We start from the raw sequence: 22,889 nt of genomic DNA on the forward strand, positions 1-22,889 counted from the left end.
AGACATGGGTTATGATGGAGAGAGACAGGTAAAGGCTGACTTACAGGCTGTGGGTTGGCAGAACTGAGTGGAGAGTCACATCTTTTACTGAAATGGAGGAGAAACAGATGGGGGAGAAATGGGTTTGGGGAAGCAGGAATTAAGTGTTGTGTTCTGGGTATATAAAGTACTTAGAACCATGCCTAGCACTCACCTCTGAACATGTTCAAAATAATAAGAACAGTGGCAGCAGCAGCCAAGTTTGAGGTGATTAGTCAACATTCAAGCTGAGATGCTGACTAGGAAGGTGGATACAGAAGGTCAGAGTGAGAAGGAAGGAAGAGATGAGACTCATTGCTTTAAGAGAAAATAGGGACATCCCTGGTGGCCCAGTGGTTAAGAATCTCCCGGCCAATGTAAGGGACATGGGTTTCATCCCTGGTCTGGGAAGATTCCACATGCCACAGGGCAACTAAGCCTGTATATCAACTACTGAGCCTGTGCTCTAGAGCGTGTGCCCTGTACCAAGAGATGCCACGGCAATGAGGAGCTCGAGCACAACTAGAAACTAGCCCCTGCTTGTCGCAACTAGAGAAAACCCTCGTGCAGCAATGAAGACCCAGTGCTGGCAAAAATAAATACATTAATTAATTAGTTAAAAAGAGGAAGAGAGAAGACAGACAAGCAAAGAACCGTGTGAAGTGATTTAACAGAGTTACCAGCCAGGTATCATGGAAACAGAGGAGGGAGCAGCCACTTATTTCACAGAGAAGAAGGAGGGGCGTTTCAGGGAGCGGGAGCGGCTTCAGAAGCGTGAATGTCAGACCACCTCTTGAACACTGCCCTTCTCCTGCCTCTGGAAGGACAAGCTAGCTGCCCGCTCAGTTGGCCCCCGCATTGCTTCTGAGACTGGACTTCTCACCTCTCAGGCCACACAGCTGCCTGTCAGCAGGGCAGGGGAGAGGAGCTCCCAGCGTCTGAATAGCCCAGCATTGACTGTGCCCGCCTATTTCTTACCGGGTCTACATTCTGAGCAGGGAGGAATCTGTGACCCGATTGGTCAGAAACTCAGCCATTCAGCAGGTGATGTTTTACAGGCAGGCAGGACCACTATCTCTTTCAAGCCCAGACCATTCAGGATGCCCCCTTTTCTGCTTCCAGTCTCCTATGTTGCTTTCAAGCCAGCCTAGGTGAGTCTTTTCGTAGAGGAGGAGTTGGCAAGCTTTTTCTATAGTGGGTCAGATAATAGGTGGTATGGGACTGGTAAGTCAGGGAGTCTCTCTCTGTTCCAACGACTCAAACTCAACTGCGGTGTTGTGGAGTGAAAGTGAGTGCAGTCATAGACACAATGCAAACACACGGGCGTGGCTGTGTTCCACTAAAACCTGATTTACAAACACAAGTGCTGGGCTGGATTCAGCCTGTGGCTGTAGTTTACTGAGCTTTATTCTAGAAGCATGATCATGTTCCTCAGCTAGGCGGTGGCTGGGTAGATAGAATGGGTGTCCTTTCTGTTACCAAGCCATTCCAGAGTGAATGGAGATGGGGTGAGAGGTGCTTGCCTGGGCTAAGCCATGTTCTCCACCTTAGTTTTGCCCAGGGTTTTAGACTGGGATAACAGGGCACCTTCCCAGCTATTACTTGATCAGAATGTAGTTCTCTGGGTGTCAGAAACCCTTCGACTTGTACCCTAGAGAAGCAAACAGGCACGAGGCTCTACGCTAAATCTGTCTGTGAGAAAAGTGCTAGGGAGATAAGAGAGTGCTCATTCTGCAAGTGGAGGGAGGACTTGCATCTCCTTTTCCTGCTCTTCGTCCTCTGCTTACTCCTCATTGTAATTGACCATCACCCTGCATCCCTGTCATCACCAGCACAGGCCATCTGTAGAACGCAAATGGTTCCTGCTTTTGCATGGAACTCTCAGAAGCCAGATTCCAGCCCTTGGCCTTATCCTCTCACCCCAGCTCCTTTAGGCAACTTGCCAGGCCTCTATATTCCTGGGTCTTTGTAGGGGTGGTGTGTGTTGGTCTCAGTCATAGCAATGAACTTCCTGATGTTTATCTAATTAATTACATCCCCCCAAAGTGGTGTGAAACCAAGAAGAGCACCCTGTGAATGTTTTCATACTTTTTTTTTTTTTTTTTTGGAAAAATAAAAAGCTGCTGGGCACCTATTATGTGCCAGGGCTCAGGTTACAGTTGGCTTAAGGTTTCGTCATGGCTGAACATTAGAATTGTCTGTGGAAGCTTTAAAACTCCCAAAGCTGTGGTCCTACCCCAGACCACTAAATCAGCGTCTAAGGGACACAGACGTCAGTAGTATTTAAAACTCCCCGAGGGATTCTAATGTGCGGCCGTGATCCTTGCAGATAGTGAATTTACCTGGAGAAACACTTCCCCGCAAGCCTCCTCTGGCCTTGGTGTTGCCTCTTCCAATCCACTCTCCTGTATAATCAGAGGAATCTTCCTAAACTGTGGATAGGACCCAGGTATTCCCCCGTCACTGTCTTCAGGATAAATTCCAAACTCTTAAATACAAGGTCCTTAATGATTTCACCCCGTCTGCCCCTCCAATGTCACTGCTTACCCTTAAATCAATATATCAATGATTAGCAACTAAACACAATGCCACAGACAATTCCAGGTGTTACAAACTTCTGAGACGGACTAGAGACACGCTGCTCCATCTGCTTGAAATTTTCTCCCGCCCGAGTCTGCCTGGGAAAACTCTTACATATCCTTCCGAACCCGGTTCAAGCACCTTCTGTTTTGTGAAACCTTCCTCGCTTACCTTCCCACCATGCCACTGCGTCCCAGCTAGTCAGTTACTTCTGTTATTATACGGACTGTTTACATCTGATGATTTGAATGGCTTCTCTAGGTAACTTACTCTAGGTAAGTGGTAGCATCTTATTCACGATGGTATCTTCATAAACCAATGCTGACTTTGTATTTCATATGTGCTTGAATCAACCCCTTTGAATAAATGAATGGACGGAGAGATGAAAAAAAAAAATAGTGGGTGAGGTGGATGCTGTGCAGACAGAAGGCAAAGGTCCTGGAATCTGAGAACTGGAGGTGACCTTTAAAATAAGTTATCTGTGCTCCTGTCTGGGCTTCCAGGCAGCTGATAAAATGATCCCTCACATCTGCTATTTGGATGCCCTCAGTGACGGAGAGCTCACTACACACAAAAGCTTTTTGCTTCACTTTTGGACAGACCCACTGGGGCTTTTCATTTACCCTGTTTCCATGTACTTTGCCTTTGCCCTGATCCATGGGGCTCTTGCATGCTCCCTCTGCACTGTGACACTGCAGAGCTTAATGAATGTCCCTGTCCACCCCCTGGGTGGACACAGGCATGTCCACCTGGGGCCCAGGATGGCATAGTTTGGCAGTCCTTATCCAGGCCGTGCTCTTCAGGATAAACTCAGTGTGGTGATCTCCTCTGAAAAACGCTAAATGGTCCTGATGAGTTGTGCTGAGTGGCACTTCTCCATAGAGACCACACAGACTGCTGGCACAGCTCTGGGAGCCTCTGTGTTCCCCTGGTGGGGGATGAAGGAGAATGGGTGGGCCCGGGGGCTGGGGTGATGTTGACAAAGGCAGAGAGGAAACACCACGGAGCTGTCCAGGAGGGAATGGTTATGACTCCTTAAATTGCAGACTTTGATCACACATCCATTTCCATTTTTAGGGAGCTACAATCTAATAGGGGATAATTTTAGGAAGAGAAAAAACATGAGGGGGTGAAAGTATGAAAGGGAGACTCCTCTCCATCTTCAAAGTGAGCCAGCTGAGGGGCATTATTTTTGCATTAGTGGCTAGTTACAGTAGATTGACCAGGGAATGGTGGCAGTCATTAGGAGCTAATCACATTCTTTTGAAACCAAAATTGCCATCTCATTATATTCATCCATTATCAACCTCCACTTTCCTTTTCTCACTCACTTCTCCTGAGAGTGTTGAGCTCTATTTTTACACTTTTCCCTGAGCGTGGAAATGCTTCCAACTCCCCTCGTGTTGCTTTTCGCAGGCGGTCAGGTTTTTTTCAGTCCTACAAGGTACATTTGGGGATGCCTGCCTCTCTGGAGGTCTGAGCTGTAGCAACCATTGCATGCTCGAACGGCAGACTCAGATCAGCATGGTGAAGTCCGGAAACAAGAAATGACTGACCCAAGAATACATATCATGTGAGCTCATCTTCCCTTTACCCCTTCTTCTTTCCTTTCTTTCTGAGTGCCAGGACTGTGCTAGGTCCTAGAAATAATACAAATGGACATGACAGACGAGATCTCATGGGCTTTTTGTCCTAGTTGCATGAAGGTGCAAACAATAAACAAGATAATTCTTACTTATGACAAGTGCCACAAAGGCAGCAAACAAAGTCCTGGGATAGACAGCGACTCAGGATAAGGGACCAATTAGGCTGGCTGAACTGGGCAGGACTCTGAAAAAGTGACATCTGAGAAGGAAAAGCACAGCCCCTGACTTCTGGGAGCTGGTCGGGCACTCCCAGCTGAACCTTGGTGCTTTCCTGCTGAACATAATTTCCCTGAATGCCAACATCAGACAAGGCAACTCTGAGACCCAGATGGAACAAGGCAAACACACGACCACTCTGTAGTTAGGCTTAGTTGCTCAGTTGTGTCCGACTCTTTCTGACCTCATGGATTGTAGCCCAACAGGCTCCTCTCCATGGAATTTTCCAGGCAAGAATACTGGAGTGGGTAGCCGTTCCCTCCTCCAGGGGATCTTCCTGACTCGGGGATTGAACCAAGGTCTTCAGTACTACAGGTGGATTCTTTACCATCTGAGCTACCAAGGAAGCCTATTCTAACATAAACAAACAAAGGCAGGAATATTGTCCGAGCCAAAACCCACCCCTATCCTGGCTCTTATGAGTGACTGCTGCTGCTCATGCCGATTTCAGCTTTAGCCTCAAGCTTGTGCCCCTTCTAATAAGATTGACTAAGGTACCCGATCCTACCACTTCCTGATGGTGCCCAATAGAACAAAGCCCCACACTGCCTAACACAGCCCATGTCCTAAAAGTCCTTTTTGACATCCTCTTCCTGAGATGTCCCACAGTTCCTAAGTCTAGACTGTTCAACTCCAGTAGGTCTCACAGTTGAGCTGAAAAATAGATGATAAGCGGAAGCCAGCCATGACAAGAGCTGGGGGAAGAACGTTCCAGAATGACAGTGGGTACTGTGGCCCTGAGATGGAATGAGGTTGGTGTGTTCTGGAACTTGAAGGGAGGCTCTCCAGAGTTGAGAGAATGTAAGCGACATGTCATGCGGATGGTGTGTTGCTCAGTTGAGGTCTTGTGGACGACAGCCAAAGATACGAGATATTCTAAGTCAACGGGGATGCTTTGGACATTTTTTTTTTTTTAATAGGGAGGCTAACCAGTGCCAGCATCATGACAAGTGGCTAAGAGCACTTGCCTCTTGAACCCTCCCTTTATCCTTGACAGGCTTCACAGAATGCAGGATAAGATTGTCACCTTTTACCTGTCCCAGATCAACTCTTCTTTCGGTTGCATTCCACCCACCCACCCACCATCCCTCCCAGTCATGGAGCTGAGGTCCTCTGGAGCCAGTGGGAGCTCAGATCCCCTGACCACACGTCGCAGGCTTCTACTGCCCCGCTCCGCTGAATCACAGCACTCTGCAAGCTACCATGGTCTCCCCCATTCACACTTCAATTTCCTGTTAGAACTGAGAATTTGCCCTCATGCTTGCCTGGCTGATTCCTCTTCCTACCTATTGGTTTGGTCCTATTGAAATATCAAAGTCTTTTCTGAAACTTGCCACCCTTCTTTGGACACTCTGCTCAAGCCTCCTTGAGTTAGGCCCCTAACAGTGAGACATCAGGACACAGGGCTTCCAAGAGCAGCTCACCTCCGATCCACAGCTGAGAGCGCCCTGTTCCATTTCTCTCACCTGTTCATCCACTGACCTTAGCAGATTCTGTTACAGCTACGATGCCCTCCTTACTCCCTTCAGCCTGGCTGTATCCCTGGAGATAACTGGATATGATATGCGCTGGGATGCAGCAAAACCAGGCCCAGGCACTGCTGACCAGGCGGTTCCCGGCTGGCACTCCAGGGCACAGCTGAGGGCTTGCTTCCTCCAAGATGAGCCCACCCTGCCAGCATTTCCCCGGGCAGGAGCTCCCATGACTTTCCCCATGATTCCACTCTCCTGATGCAGGGAAGACCCTGGACAGTCTTCAACAAGGAGGAGCCATCTTACCTAGGTCTTTCATTCACGTATAGTGTGAAAAAAAAAAAAATCTCTTGCTATGCGTATGAGACAGGGAAAGGCAGAGCTTTGCAAAAGGCAGACAGACTAGAGTGTTTGGATAGTTCTACTGCCAATCATTTCACCACTCCAAGTCTCAAAGAACTTTTCTGACAATTAAGTCAATAACGAAACCTTCAGGTGAGGGGCTGAGGGAAGGACTTGACTACACAGGGGCAGCACGGGAATCTTTCGCTGATGGAGCTCTTCTGTATCCTGATTGGGTGTTTATATGACTCCATGCATTTGTTTAAACTCATAGAGCTGTACACACTGCATCCCCCCAATAAATACTGTAGTATTAATAAGTTAGAAAAATGCACCCCTGGAGTTTTACGATGATTAGTGACGACTGGAGATAGTGCTCACAGGCAGCTGGCACATGACAGGTGTCCAGACTCTTCTGCCCCAAGGATAAGCAATCTAGCCTCCCGGGCTCACTCCCAGAATTCATTCTCCTGCTTCCTACTGAGCAGAAACATACAGTGTATTGTCACCAGATCAAAGACGGGGGCTCCCTGAACATCCTTCCTGGTTTGCCTCAGACAAAAGGGGTTCCCAGGATGCAGGACTTTTCAAACCACGACCATCCTGAGGTCACGTGCACACTGCTGTATTTAAAATGGATAACCAATGAGGATCTGTTGTACAGGGCATGGGACTCTGCTCAGCATTATGTGGCAGCCTGGATGGCAGGAGAATTTGGGGGAGAATGGATACATGTAAATGGATGGCTGAGTCCCTTCACTGTTCACTTGAAACTATCACAAAGGTGCTAACTGGCTATACTCCAACACAAAATAAAAAGTTTGGAAAAAAATAAATACAAGTAAAAATAAAAAAACACCAGGGACCACCCTGAACCAACTGGGACAAGTTGGTCACCCTAGGTACAGGCAAGACACATAGTCAGGGAGTGAGAAGGAGTTTCATCAGTCATTGGAAGCCTAAGGTCTGGTCTCAACTGTGGTCCAAGAGTTTGATAAATACCCATGTTTACTGAAGACCATGGTTAGCTGATGGATGGCAAGAGACGCCATGGATGGTTGTACAGGTTGCACATAACTCAAAAGCATCACACCTAAGTGAACACCATGCATCTGGCAGGCACGAGAGATTTCTGTACATATTATGAACATTTTCCGGAAGGTGATAAAGTCAAGTATCTTGAGACAGGTGTAGTTTTTGCTATTTCACTCTAGGGTGCTCTTTGAGTTAGCAGTGGCCCTGGCAGAGGCCATGCTTTCAACAAATGCCTCCTCCTCTGCTGAAAAGAGCATACCTCGGAGATTATAAATGTGGACAGAGAAGGCAGGGGAGGATGACTAATGACGTCTGCTCAGAGTGGCATCAGGAGAGCAAATATTATTGTGTGCCGTGTCACTAAGTAGACGGTAATTTATGAGTTCGGCAGGAGATGCTGAGTTGAAAATCAGATGGCAGCAAGATGCGGGTATTTGTCTGTGACAGAAGCTTGGAACAAGCAGAACAGTTGAACATGTGTCTGCATAGAGAGTCACAGAGCTCTCTTTAAAAGGCCCCATTAAAAGCTACACGATTTTCTTTTAAATGACAAATTTTAGGTCAGTGGTTCTCATACTTTGGTGGGGATCCAGAGAGTCTAGGGAATTTGGTAGAATGCCGAGGCCTGCACCTTGTCCTGCATCAATGAACCAGTGTCTCAATGTTCTTTACTAACTCCAGGTGGTTCTGACACATAGCACAGTTTAAGAACCACTGTCTTAGGGACTTCCCCGGCGGCTTGATCATAAAGAATCTGCCTGCCAATGCAGGAGACATGGGTTTGATTCCTGGTCTGGGAAGATCCCATATGCCGTAGAGAAACTAAGCCTGTGTACCATAATTACTGAGCTTGTGCTCTAGAACCTGGGAACCAAAACAGCTGAAGCCCAGGTGCCCCAGAGCCTGGGTTCTGCAGCAAAAGAAGCCACAGCAATAAGAAGCCTCTGCAGGACAATGAAGCGGAGCCCCTGCTCTCTACACCTAGAGCAAAGCCTACGCAGCAAGGAAGACCCAGCAGAGTCACACACAAATAAATAAATAAAATCATACATATGAATAAAAAAGGACCACTGCTTTGGGCAGGAAGGTAGATGGAAACAGCAAATTCCTGGGGAAGACTGACGCTAAAGACACTCTACACACCTGCAGAGATAGCCCATGGATATAAGGGTCTTTCTGTGTCGGTTTCTTTAAGAAATACTGCCTTTTAACTTTCTGAATGGAACTATTCTTTTCTTAAAAAAAATAATTTTTTGGGGGGGTTGTGCTGGTCTCTGTTGCTGCATGCTGGGTACCTCTAGCTGAGGTGAGTGAGGTCTACTCTACTTTTGGTGTTCAGTTCAGCTCAGTTCAGTTACTCAGCCATGTCTGACTCTTTGCGACCCCATGGACCGCAGCACACCAGGCCTCCCTGACCATCGCAAACTCCCAGAGTTTACTCAAACTCATGTCTGTTGAGTTGGTGATGCCATCTAGCCATCTCGGGCTTCTTATGTGGCTGAGCATGGGGTCCAGGGTGCGTGAGCTCGGCAGGTGCAGCTCGTGGGCTCTACAGAGCGGGCTCACCAGTTCAGTGCACAGGCTTAGTTGCTTCGTGCCGTGTGGGATCCTCCTGGATCAGGAATGGAACCTGTGTCCCCTACACTGGCAGGCAGATTCTTAACCACTGGACCACCAGGGAAGTCCTGGATGGAACTATTCTTATCCTTAAATTGTTTTCACCAGTACTTTGCAAATCAATTACATTAATATTTGGCATTACTATACTATTTTCCAGATGTTTCAGAGAAGAGAAAAGAGCAAGATGCTGGCTTTACCTCCAAGAGGCCTATAGTTTGCTGGGAAAGCTCATTCTAGGATACCTCTATTCCTCCCATCCCTGATTCTGTGATCTCTGCATCCCATTCCAGGCTATAGCCTGTTAGCCCTGTCCACACATTTTCTCCATCTTCACATGTGAGCTTCTGGGTGTCTCAGGTGCCCAACAGTTCTCCCCTAAACTTGAGGTCAGCTAGAATTAAGGGGTGGACTGGCAAAGGCCATGTTAGTTATTATTATTACTTTTTTTAGTTAATTCTGTTCAGGAAAACTGTGAAAACTTCCTATTTTTCTCCCCAACTAGTTTCATTTTGAGTTTTCTCGTTTCCTAGACAGGAATCTTTGTTTCCCATGTAAGAGGTGACTTGCAATATTTCCATCCCTTTATGTTTCTGAGCCCCCTAAATGTGTGGTTTGCTCTGTCACGCATGCTTTTTCTCAACCCAGCCTTCTACTTTTCCTCAACTCAGTGTCTCAGCTTTTAGAAAATTTCTGATTGTTCTTCAAGTAATAACTGACAAAAAGCAAAACTAAACAACAAAACCTGCTTTCACCCTGGACTGCCCTTTCTCAAAGCATGCTAACCAGAGTTCTTTTATATAATTACATGGCGTGGTAAGACCATGTGCTTCCTTTAAAGTAGGGTCTTAACTGTTTTTACCTTTCTAACTATGTCCAGTACTCTATTCAGCGTAAGGTACTCAGTAGGTACTCAATAAATGTTTCTGGCCAAATGAAGCATAAGCATACATCATCAGGCTTCAGGAATCCATGATATGTAATCAAACATTTCACAGAAGATGAAAAATGGGCCCAGAGATGGAAGAGTCTCACACAAGTCTACCAATTGTGTCAGGGGCAAATTGAGAACCAGGTCTTGATTCTCAGTTGAGATAAGTTTTCTGTGGTAGCACCTCAAAATTTCTCCTTTGATTGGGGAGGGTTCCAATTAAATAGAAAATATCTATCTGCTATGTTGTAAACAGAATACCAAGCAGAAAAGTAAAAATAAGCTCAAAGGAACAGTTTCAGTTAGTAGTCTCTTGCACATGAGCCCTTTCTTAATAGGGAAAACTTACAAGTCTGAAACCACATGATGTGTTTGGGACACCTCTGGAAATGGCCCACTTTCTCCTTATTTTAATCCATGGAACGTGGACTGAAATAAGCAGGTGGAATCAGGTCTTTTTATTTTGGTCATTATGAGTTTCCAGAGCTGGAGAACAGGCATGGTATTCCCTTTCATGATTTGGGCTTCTGCCACTAATTCCTTGTGTCCTTACCCAAGAATCACTCATTTGCAAATTGAAGAGCTGGACCAGAACCCAGAGGTTACTTACAGCGGGATGTTTTGTGACTCTCTTACCAAGTGAAGGGAGAAAAAAAAAAAGTTGTAGAAGCAGAAGGTCGGCTCTGTCTCTGCTTGGGTGGCTCTGAGCAGAGCAGAGGGCACCTGGGGGTGATTTGAAGCATCCATCTCCATGGTTACACTCCATCAAAGCTGCCCGCCCAACACCACCCACAGACGACTAACAAAGATGGCAACACTGGCCACTGGCCTCACCCCACACAAGCCACGCACACAGCGTGTTTGCCCGGAGCTGGAAGATGAACAAATGTTTGCTCTTCATTAGGCTGTATCATATGCCTCACAGCTGTTCCTGTAGCCTTAAATAGTCTTAATGGAGCTGTAATAACCAGATACCTTCTGGTTTCCCTACTGGGCTTGTTCTATTCATTATGACAACAGGCTGCCTGGATTGGACTGGGATTAACACAATTCTCTTCCTTCTCTCCATCACAAAGTCTCCTCATCTTCTTCTCCAGCATCCTTCCCAAACTTGATATTCAGCTGACCCTGATGGTGGCTGGGGTTCTAGGATTCACAGACAAACCTAACTCTCCAGCCAACATCTGTTAACATTTGATGGTATGCTTAGGGTTTCTGGTTTGTAACTGGGGGAAGTTGGGGGAATTTGGGCTGGGGGTGATAGGAAGTGGAGGAAGGAAGACTCTGAGATCCAAGATCATGTGCAGAAGCCCCTTGACTTTAATGTGGCTGTGTTCCAACAGCAGGGTGGATTTGTGGGGTCACCACATGCTTCCATAGGCAACGGACGTCACCAGCAGTCAGTTCTGAAGGTGAGGGGAGGGGTCTGTGGGCACAAGCAAGGCAAGTGCTGGGGACTCCATGGGTCTCCTGAGACCTTGAAAGTACATTAGAGTCATCTGGAGAGCTTAGAAAATATTGATCCCTGGATCCCACTTTTAGAGATTCTGACGTAATTAGTCTGAAAGATGGCCTGGGTGTTGGTGTTCTTAAAACTTCCCTGGGTAATTCTAACATGCAGTCAACACTGGAAGCTTCTTCTAAGACTCAGATCTGTATGGGAAGTGCAGTTAATTTGCTTTAGGCCTCCTTGAGTACTTAGGAACACAAGGCCCCCTGGTCAGTCATGGTAGCTAAGGCTTGAGACATAACTAGCAGGGTGGGAGCCCCAGAGAGTGAAATCTAGTGGAGATACGGGTAGGATGGAGGAGCCACCTGGCCTGGACAACTGGTTCCTACTGAGACTCCCAGCCCTGCACAGACAGAGCACTCTTTGGATCCCTTTAACCAGTGCCTTCACTCTCATTGCATAAATATGAAAAGGGAGGCCCAGAGAGGAGGAGTAACTGGCCCAAGGTCACCCAGATACTTAATGAAAGAGACAGGACTTGAACCTAGGCATTCTGACTCTCAGATCAGGACCATTCATGCATTGTTTCAAGTCACTGAACTTAAAATATATATTCAAGTTTACATGCTCAAGAGAACAAGATGAATTTATGGCTCTATATGAAAGAATGTGTGTGGGCTTATCTGGGCTCAGGGCCCAGTCTCCTGGTTCAGGCAGCTTCGTATTTTCCTTGAATTACTGTTCCTGCTGTTCCTACCTGTCTCTGGTCTCCATGCTCTGGTCTACGACAAAGAGTTGCATCTAAAATGTGAATTCAGCTTAAAAAATCCTGATTTTTTTTCAGTAGCTCCCCATTACTCCTGGAGTAAAATTCAAACTCCTCAGCCTGACAAGACCCCCTTGCCCCAACCCCATGCCTGCTTAACAATTTCAGTCTCATCTCCTTCTGTGCTCCCTCCTAGTTCTTCAGCTTTGACTTAGACTTCATGTATTCCAGAAAGCCATTGGCCATCCAACCTCTCAGGCGAGGCTCAATGCATGCCACCTCCACAGTTTCTGATAGCACTTCATTCAGTTCAGTCGCTCAGTCATGTCCGACTCTTTGTGACTCTTTGTGAGGTTGCTCAAACTCATGTTCATCGAGTTGGTGATGCCATCCAACTATCTCAACCTCTGTCATCCCCTTCTCTTCCTGCTTTCAATCTTTCCCAGCATCAGGGTCTTTTCCAGTGAGTCAGTTCTTCACATCAGGTGGCCAAAGTATTGAAGCTGCAGCTTTAGCATCAGTCCTTTCAGTGAATATTCAAGACTGATTTCCTTTTGGATTGACTGGTTTGATCTTGCAGTCCAAGGGACTCTCAAGAGTCTTCTCCAACATCACAGTTTAAAAACATCAATTCTTTGGTGCTCAGCTTTCTTTATGGCCAACTCTCACATCCATACATGACCACTGGAAAAACCATAGCTTCGACTAGACAGACCTTTGTCAATTAAGAAATGTCTCTGCTTTTTAATATGCTGTCTAGGATTGTCATAGCTGTTCTTCCAAGGAGCAAGCGTCTTTTAATTTCATGGCGGCAGTCACCATCTGCAGTGATTTTGGAGCGCAAGAAAATAAAGTCTGTCACTGTGTTCATTGTTTCCCCATCTATTTTCCATGAAGTGATGGGACTGGATAGTGCTCTGAGGATGCCTGTATTGTGACATTTTACTAAACAGTGAACTAGTCAGTTTATATGCCCATCTCTAAGAATAAGCTCTATGAGCTCAGTTGGTAAAGAATCTGCCTGCAATGCAGGACACCCCAGTTTGATTCCTGGGTCGAGATCTGCTGGAGAAGGGATAGGCTACCCACCCCAGCATTCTTGGGCTTCCCTTGTGGCTCAGGTGGTAAAGAATCTGCCTGCAGTGTGGGAGACCTGGGTTCGATCCCTAGGTTGGGAAGATCCCCTAGCAAAGGGAAAGGCTATGCACGCCAGTGTTCTGGCCTGGAGAATTCCATGGATTGTATAGTCCATGGGGTCGCAAAGAGTCAGAAATGACTGAACAACTTTCACTTTCCCCATAAGGCAAAGACTCTATCTTGTCTCCTCAGTTCCCAGAGACCAGTACAATTCCTGGTCCAGGAAAAGTGCTTTAACATCTTACAGTTGAAATTCTGCAAGACCGAGTCCTTGGTCCTCATCTCTGTCTATACTCACTGACTTTGAACAGCCACATATCAGTTCTATGTCAATGATTCCCCAGATTTTCTCCGAAGTCCAGGCTTCTTTCCCAAATTCCAGTCTCATACATCCAGCTACCTACTTCCCCCCTCCACTAGGATATCTGTTGGAGAGCTTAGTTCAAAAAGGAACTCCCCATTCCTTCCTTATCCTCACTGTTCCACCCGCAGGTTCCCATTTCCACTGTGGCAACTCCATCCTTCCAGTGTCTCAGATAACAGCCCTGGAGTGACCCTTGATGCCTCTGTTTCTCTCAGTTGCCATGTATAACGTGTTAGAAATTTCTGTTGGCTCTTAAAATACATTCATAGTCCAACCACTTCTCCCACCCCTGCTGCCACATTCCAGGTGAGTCACCACCATCTCTCCACTGAGCTACTGCAGTGGCCTCTCAACTGGCTTCCCTACGTTTACACTGTCCTTCGTTTCCATTCTCCACATAGTAGCTAGAAGCAGTCTTTCAAAATGTCAGGAAATTATCGCTTGTTTTCTCAAGCTCTGCAGGGGCTTTCTATCCCATTCCGAGTAAAAGCCTGAAGCCCTTCTAATGGCCTAGGAGGCACTGTATGCTCAGGCCCCCTTCATTTTCCCAACTATACCCCCTATTACCTTTCCCCCATGCTCACTCGACTCCCTCCAGGACCTCCGTGTGCATGCCAGATATATTGCTCCCTCGATCTGGACTCTTTTCCTCTGGGTATTTTCCACAAAGTCTCTACCCACATCTCATGATTAAAGATGGCCCTTTCAGTCTGTTTAGTATTGGAACCTCTTTCACTTCATGTTCCTGGAATATACCCTCTCCCTTCCTTGTACTTTTCATTTCCCATGGTACTTACTTGTGGAAGACTGTATAAGCCACAGATTATATTTTCCAATTGCTCCTGTTTTGTATTACCTTTTAGAACCTTGCAGCTGCCCCTCCCTTCAACAAGAGATGGAGTCTAGGGACTTCCCTGGTGGCTAAGTGTCCAAGTGGCTAAGATTCTACACTCCCAATGCACGCAGTCTGGGCTTGATCCCTGGTCAGGGAACCAAGATCCCATGTGCTACCAACTAAGAGCTCATATGCGGCAACTAAAAGACCCCACATGCCACAAAGAAAACTGAAGACCCCGTGTGCCGCAACAAAGCCCTGGTGCAGCCAAATAAATAGTAATAAAATACTTTTTTTTTTTTTTTAAAAAGGGATGGAGTCTAATTCCTCTTCTGTAGAGTGTAGGCAGTCATTGCTTGCTTCTGTAGAGTGTAGGCAGTTATTGCTTGCTTCTGTAGAGTGTAGGCAGTCATTGCTTGCTTCTGACCAATAGAAGGCGGTAAGAATGTTCTGTGTGGTGTCCAAGTGTAGGTCACAAGGGGTAAAGCACTTGCCACTGTGTTCACTAGCAGGCTCACCAATGGAGCCCTGCACCGCTGCGGAAGAAGTTCAAGGATCTTGAGGCAAGCATGCTGTGAAGAAGCCAGGCTACCTGAAGAGGCTGAGTGCAGGTGTTCCAGCTGGCTATCCCAGCTGAGATCCCAGATGACAGCCTACATCAGTGGGTAGCCATGTGAGTGAGGACACTTCCAGATCACTTCAGCCCTGAGCCATAGAGCCTTCCAAGTCAAGGCTTCAAACATCACGGTGTAGAGACAAACTATCCCTGCTACATCCTGTCCAAAGTCCTGATCCAGAGTCAACATGCATGATAAACTGGTTGTTTTACATCACTAAGATTTGGGGTCGTTTGTAACACAGTATGTTTTTACTGTCTACCATACTGTATTAATTCCTTGGTAGCTCAGACGGTAAAGCATCTGCCTACAATGCGGGAAACCCGGGTTCAATCCCTGGGTTGGGAAGATCTCCTGGAGAAGGAAATGGCAACCCACTCCAGTACTCTTGCCTGGAAAATTCCATGGACGGAGGCGCCTGGTAGGCTACAGTTCATGGGGTTGCAAAGAGCTGGACATGACTAAGCGACTTCAATGTCAATGTCAATACTATATTATTTACTAACACATTACAATAAGTAAGTTATTGTAAAATAACAACCTTATTTTTAAGTCTACTGTTTATTTTGAGGTTCCTCTGCTAGAACACAAGTTTCACAAGGACAAGGATCTTCGTCCATTTTTGTTCTCTGGGGTATCCTAAATATCTAGAACAGCCCTTGGGAATAGTAAATTCTCAGTAAATATTTAATGAACAAATTTGTAAGTGACTGAAAAACTTGATTGAATTTTATAAGACACAGCTTGCTACAGCTGAGAGGTCTCTTATATGTCAACTTGTCAAATCCACTCATTTGTATGAAAAAACTGAGCAGGGTAGGGGAGTGACAAGCAACAAGCAGAGCACATGGTGTGTGGCTTTGAGAGTAGGCCTGGAGACCCGGGAATCTTCTATCTACAGAAGGAAATGGTCTTCAGGTAGATTTGTGATTCTTTGCTCAGTCTGCAGCTTCCAGACATCACAGGAGCCTTGATGATCAAAACAACATCCAGCTACGGTCTCTGTTACTGGAAAGACACTGTGGAAAGACTCCTGTTAAGTAATGCTTTCCAATTAACCTCCAGTTAATCAGGAAATACTGTTAACTAGAAGCTAAGCATTCAAGCTAACTGATTAATATAATTTGAAATGATTGAGGGCAAGTCTAGTCTACTTAATGCTATTTCTGGTTGAAGTCCAAATGATGGAACAACATGTATTGTTTTCTCTTTCACTATAAAAGCAGTTAATTTCCATGCTGGAAAGTTTGGAAAATATAAAAAGGCACACACACAACACACACAAAGAAAAAAAAAATCAACCCAAATCCCACCACACAGGGATGGATGCTTTTAAAAGCGACATCATTCTGGGTGTCAATGAGCCAAGACTGTCAAATGTATTTGTATTTCTGTTTTCAAATTTTAGATTGCAAGTTCTTAGAACAGTATTTCTCAGGCTTTGACTCCTTGGCCACCTTTCTGATAAGTCACACAGATCGATCCCTTAATGCTATTTGAAAATTTAAAACAAATTAAAAATTATGACTGATGACTTATTCAACCTTTATGATATTGACTATGACTTTATAAACAACACACCCTCTCCTGACATTCGCTCAGCAGACAGATCTACACAAGTGAGTGTAAGTGCATTCGTGTGCCCCCCTCACCCCATCACACACACTTTCAGGGCTTGGGATTGAGGCAGGAGATAGATGGGCCCCAGGCTAAGCAGCTCCAAACAGTCTCCCCATGACGCTTCAGAACAAGAGAAAACAACAGAGCCCTGCTTGAATAAAAGATAAGCTGATCACATTTTTTCTTGTTCTTGTGGTCAAGGATACAGCCCAGACCACATGTGAGCAGAAAAGATCCTCAGGGGTCAAAAAGGAAGGAGGGGGGTGCCAGCTCATAATATGTCCTGCCAACCTCCCAGAACCCTTCACACTAGAAAATTCATCTTGGCTGAAAGATGTGCATGCCCACTGGAGAGGGCCCGGAGTCAGACCAAATATGGACATGAGCAAGATGACTGGCTGAGGGGACCTGCAAAACTGCCCCCATATAAGAGAGCTAAGCCACTCCTACTGGGCAAAAATCACTGAGTCCACCTGTGGATTCTTCCACATGTATGTCACTTCTAACACCTGCTTCACAATCTTTGTCTCTTTGCTGAACTCTTTTATCAAAGCAGATAAGGACCGAGGTCCTGCTTCCAGCTGCTGTACCCCACAGCCCCCTGAGACCAAGAACATTCAAGCAACCTCCTAGGAAATAAGGCCCAGGGAGGTGAGGCGATGGGACTATCGCCTGCAATTCTTATCCCAATAGCCTCCCCAAATTTATAGATTGAATATGTGAAAAATGCTATCTTACTTAGACCATATTTGAAATTAACTGCTAGTTCTCCTGAGCTGGTAATTACTTACATTCATTGACATAAACGTTTTTGTTCTCATAAATGTGTCAAACGTTCCCCTTGCTACCATGTTTTACACTCTCATAAAGTTTTAGGACCAGACAGGCTCTTAGTAATCACCGTATCCAAACTCTTCATTCCACTAGTAAAGACTTTTAAAAGTCAGATTGCAAAGCGAGAGAGGCCACACAGCTTGTTGCATTGGGGTCTGGACCCCTCCCCCATAGTTTGGCATAATTTCATGACCTCGCACAGCTTCTGAAACACTGCTGTGTAAGCTCTTTCTCAGAATACAGTCTGAGAGTTAAACTTAGTCCTCAGTACCAAGAATTCCAAATGTGTAGCATCTGAGTCAACGCATTTTCACTGCACACACTGAAACTGAACCTAGCATATTTGGGCCACATGCTGCATGTGAAAGAGAAAAAACACACCACCACCACAAGAAAACCTAGTGCAAACAACCCAGAGCTTGGCACACAGTAAATGCTCAAAAGATATTTTGGGAAAGAAGGAGGAGAGGGAGAGAGAGGAAAAGAGAAGAAAGAGATGCTCTTTCCAAAGCTGCTTGCAGCTGCATTCTGACTGGCTCAGGCTGCTGCTAAGTCACTTCAGTCGTGTCTGACTCTGCGTGACCCCATAGACGGCAGCCCACCAGGTTCCCCTGTCCCTGGGATTCTCCAGACAAGAACACTGGAGTGGGTTGCTATTTCCTTCTCCAAGGAAGGGTGGCACAGGAAGGGTGCAAAATTCCTCCAGGGGAGTGAGATGCTCTTTGGGACAAGAAAACATGTTAATGAGTTTCTCCTTTTATCATTCTATTTTTTTGTTTGCAAAAGGTGAGGCCTAATGGGCAAGGAGTGAAACAAAAGGAGTGAGATAAAGAAAGCTAAATTGTTCCGCATAAAAAAAGTAAAGGGAGTGTGGGAGTTCCCTTTTGGCTGCTAGAAAAAAAAGGAGGAAGAAAAAAAGGAAATTTTGAGGACATTAAAAAGAACTTTGGGGAAGGAAGTGGATAGAGACCTGTCAGATGACCAGAACCTCAGAAGGACTTGTATCCGGGTGCTTCCTGTACTGCAATCCTGTGATTTCACAAACCTCAGTAACAACTGCTACTCACAAGTCCCTGGCAATAGAGACAGGCTGGGGAGCAAGGCAAGGGATGTCCAAGGCAAGGATGCAGAGAAGGTACAGAGAAAGGGGGGACGGCGGTCACCAGATGAGACGGACTGGGGGGTGTTGAAAACACAACTGAAGCATGACTACGAGGCAAGAGGTGACCAGGAGCAAGCAGACCGCCTAGAAATCACTGCAATGCAGGGGACACCTGCTGGTTCTTCTTCAACGTGTAGGATGGGGGCTCAAGTCATTCTCTCTTCCTATTGAAGGAAGATGTGACTCCAAACTGATAAAGCAGATCTGGGTGGGGACTGAGACAGTGCATTTCTGACATGCTGCCAGGGGCTGCCGATGCTGCTGGACCAGGGACCATACTTTGAGTGGCAAGACTAGCATCCAGGAGGCTTCTGCGCCCACCAGGGAGTTTCCTGCAGGGTGGTCTCTTACCTCATACTCCTCCTTGAACCCGTAGCCCTGGCCCCTCTTCATCTGGGTGATGTGCTGGAGCAGGTCAGCCACCCGGATGGCGGGCTGGAACTGGTCTCGGGGATAGCTCATCTCCACGGGGTCGCAGGCTCGGTAGGGGTGAGTCTGGATCGTGAGGGTGGGCTGCGCCAGCTCCCCGCGGCTGCCATCTGCTTCAAAGAGAAGGAGGCAGAACAGGCCATCACCTATAGGAGCTTTGCCCTCTGTCCTCTGTCCCTCCCCCAGCTTGACATGGGGAGGACCGAGGGAGCTAACTCAGGACGGCTGATTGGGGAACTTCAGAAAGAACAGAGATGGTGGTTTCCCTGGCCTGGCTGTAGTGGCGGGTTTAAGAAACTAAACAACAAACAAACCAGTGACGCAGTAACCTGTGGTCTGTTTCTACTTCAAGGGCGCATCTTTACGGAGTAAAGCCAGGCTTCTGGGCTGGCTGTCAGCTCTGTCCGTCCTCCAGGCTTGTCAGGGTGGTCGTGGCCAACCCAGGCCAATCCCAGAACCAGTGAGAAGCCGGGCAGGCTGGATACTGGGAGCACCCTCCTGCAGCCTGCCTGGAATGTCTTGGTGGTCCCTGGAGATCAGAGCCACTTGTCTGCTTCGGGTCCATTTGACTGTGTCCTTGCGACCTGGTTTCTCTACCAGTTTGTTTCCCTCAGGTTCCCTGGGAGGAACTGGAGCCAGTCTTGGATCCACAGTAAAAAGCGGGACCCTCACCCTCTCAGCTGCTCTCCAGCCATGGCATCTGCAGTGTGACTGTGTTCTGCCTACTGTCTGGTTTCCCCAGCAAGTCACACTCTTAATCCAGGAGTGATGCTGTACCTACCTCGCAGGTAGAGAGGCCTGGACCTCCTCCTTCAGCTGCTTCTCCCAGGCCCGGGCCGTATACCTGATCTCCTTCATCACCTCTCCTTGGTACAAGATCTATAATCTCCCCTGTTAACAATCTTTAGACACACTGAATTGAGCTCACTGCTCCATATTAGTTGGGCCACCCTCAAACCGGATGCCTGTTGAGGGTGGAAATGAATTCTTCTGCTTTCCTTGTACCAGGAAAACCACTTTCTTACCCTCTGAACTCCCTGCCAGGCACACACTGTCATCTGCTAGGGCCAGTGCATCTCATCCAGAACCATTCAGGCTTGGTCTCCCCTCCCAGAGACGTGGAGAGACTGTTGTGTCTGTGGTGTGCGTAAGATGAGGACTGCCAGATTTAATGTGTCTCACCCAGATGTTTTCAGACACTGCAAGGCGCCAAGGCAGACCCCACGAGGTCTATGCCACACTCATTTCCTGGGAGGGTTAGCATGTATTTCCTCATTTTCTGCAACTTGTCTTTTCAGAATCCATGCATCTTTCAGTTTGTCTCTGTCACAATAATCCATCAAACATTGATTCTATAGAAGTGAACTTCCCTCCTATGTGTTGGCATGAGCACAGCTGTTCCTAGTAAGGAAATGATTGCTGACAGAAAGATCTAGAACTTAAGAGGTTTATGCACCAGGAAGAAGGGCCTAGATGTAAGCACATGATGTGAGCAGGTGAGATGTAAGCACATGTTTCCTGGCAAGCAGGAGGAAAATACAGCTTATTTTTCTCCTCTGATGTGAGGTCATAGGTAACACATCCGCACAGGCACTGCTTCAATCCAGAGCTGGCAAATGTGGGCACTGTGTCCCTTCTCCATCACACCCTTGTGATCGGGAGTTAAGATTTACTGAGACTTCACCCTGTGCCAGGGACTCTGGTAGGCACTGGAAATGCTCAGAAGAAAGGTTTCACCCTTGACAGTCTAGCAGAGCGGTCCCCAACCTCTTTGGCATGCGGGACCAGTTTCGTGGAAGACAATTTTTCCATGGATCCAGGGTAGAAGATGGATTTGGGCTGATTCAATTGCATTACATTTATTATGCCCCAGCTGATCTGACAGGAGGTGGAGCTCAGGTGGTAATGAGAGTGATGGGGAGTGGCTGTAAATAGAGATGAAGCTTCATTCACTCCATGGCTACTCAGCCCAGTTCCTAACAGGCCATGAGCTGGTACCAGGCTGTGGCCCAGGGGTTTGGAACCCTTGTAAGGTGGACAGACAAGGAGACCCATTGGAAGCACAAGAAGAGAAGTGGGAAAAGCCAAGCACATCTACGTAAGAGCAAGGAGGCTGGGATGGAGAGGAGGTGGAGGGTGGCGGGCGATGGGGGCAAAGTTGTAAAGATGGTGTGAGGTCGGCCTAAAGAAGTGTGAATGTCTACGAACCTTCAAGCCAGCAGGAAGGATTTTAAGAAGACACCTTCTCTACATTATGTCTTGTAGCTCAGTAATAAAGAACCAGGCTGCCAATGCAGCAGACACAGGAACTGTGGGTTCAATCCCTGGGCTGGAAGATCCCCTGGAGGAGGGCATGGCTACCCACTCCAAGATTCTGGCCTGGAGAATCCCCACGGACAGAGGAGCCTGGCGGGCTATAGTCCATAGGGTCGCAAGGAGTCAGACATGATGGAAGTGACTTAGCACATATGCCTTGTAGGTGTCCCAGCTGCCATGGATATGTGGCATCCTTCTGGTGAATATCACCCATGGGGCTGGAGAAGAAAGGAACACTTGGGTTTCTTCTCCAGATGCTGTACTTCATGGTTTTCCAGGACAGGATGAATCAGACTCAGTGCCTGGAGCCCTGGCAGTGTCTCCCACCTAAGCCACCATCATATACGGGGACAGGCATCTTCAGAGACCCATGGGCCTGGGCAGCCTGAGAGACCAGCTGCCTGGCAGAGACAGGCTTCTTAGGATCAAGCACCTGATGAGTTTTGCGAGATGCCAAGTGTTTCCAAAACCAAACAGCTACCAATATGGGTGTTTTCCTCTAAACACATTGCTAGACAGACTGTAAACTCAGTGTCAGCAAAACCAACACTGGAATGGAAAATAAATGTGTCTGAAATTTAGCAACTTGTATCGCTGTAACATTTGTAATAATGTCAGTGCTGGTGCTAATGATGCTGTGAAGACTCAGAACCAAGGGATTTTCAAGGTTTATTAATTCAACTAGTTGGACTCCCTTTTCCAATGTATCTTACTTCACCTATTCCCTTATTAACCTCTGATAATGCAGAAGTGATGCCTTTTATCACACCCCATTTCACCAGACGCACTATACTTAATTTTCCATCATTAGGTTTAATGAAAACCCAATTTCACAACTCACTTCTCTCAGGAACCTACAAGTAATGCTATGTTTTTATCAGCCCCAATTAAAAAGCATTATGATGTTCCTATTCGAGAGGGAGCCTTAAAACTAATGTGCGATTCTGTTACTAATTCAACAAGGGCGCTGGAATCCACATGCTGCTCATAAAATGTAACTCGAACCAGCTGGCCCAGGGAGAGAACAGTTTTCATTTTTCTCCTCATCAGACCCTTTCATGCCACTTCAAACTTCTCATTTATGGGTCTTGCATGTTTATTTATCACATAATAATATTTTGCATGTCTTCTGTACTTCTTTCTATAGCTGTTGTCTAGGACTTGAATTCCCTCCCCACCCCCACCACCGCAACAAGTCTCACTGTTGCCTATGAGGCATCTGCAGGGTGAGCAGAGGGCTTACGGTGACGTGTATGAGATGCCGGGTTGCCATGCTCCTTTTGATTTCCTCTTTCCTGTCTCTTCTTCCTTGGGAACCTGGCTTTGACCTTCTCTTTCTTTTTTATTCTCCTGCTACCAGTCATTACAGATCTTCCATTAATGTCAGCTACATATTTCTAATCACTTGCTAGGAAAAGCCACTTCAACCAGCTAACAAATATGAACTGAGTACCTACCCTGTACAAAGCACAGACAGGAGGGTGGAGGAAAGCGTGTTCAGA

The 22,889-nt window shown here is 46.7% G+C and overlaps 1 protein-coding gene across 1 annotated transcript in view; it reads right to left on the bottom strand.

Annotated features, from left to right (window-relative positions):
- PTPRT (protein tyrosine phosphatase receptor type T) overlaps nucleotides 1-22,889 on the bottom strand; it is an 816,693-nt gene that overhangs the window by 67,354 nt on the left and 726,450 nt on the right. Inside the window, exon 17 of the mRNA XM_052650453.1 lies at nucleotides 18,994-19,184. Coding sequence (XP_052506413.1) covers nucleotides 18,994-19,184 — 191 coding nt within the window. The remainder of the gene's footprint in view (nucleotides 1-18,993; nucleotides 19,185-22,889) is intronic.

The sequence above is a fragment of the Budorcas taxicolor genome, chromosome 13 (genome assembly GCF_023091745.1).
Source record: "Budorcas taxicolor isolate Tak-1 chromosome 13, Takin1.1, whole genome shotgun sequence".
NCBI classification, from domain to species: domain Eukaryota; kingdom Metazoa; phylum Chordata; class Mammalia; order Artiodactyla; family Bovidae; genus Budorcas; species Budorcas taxicolor.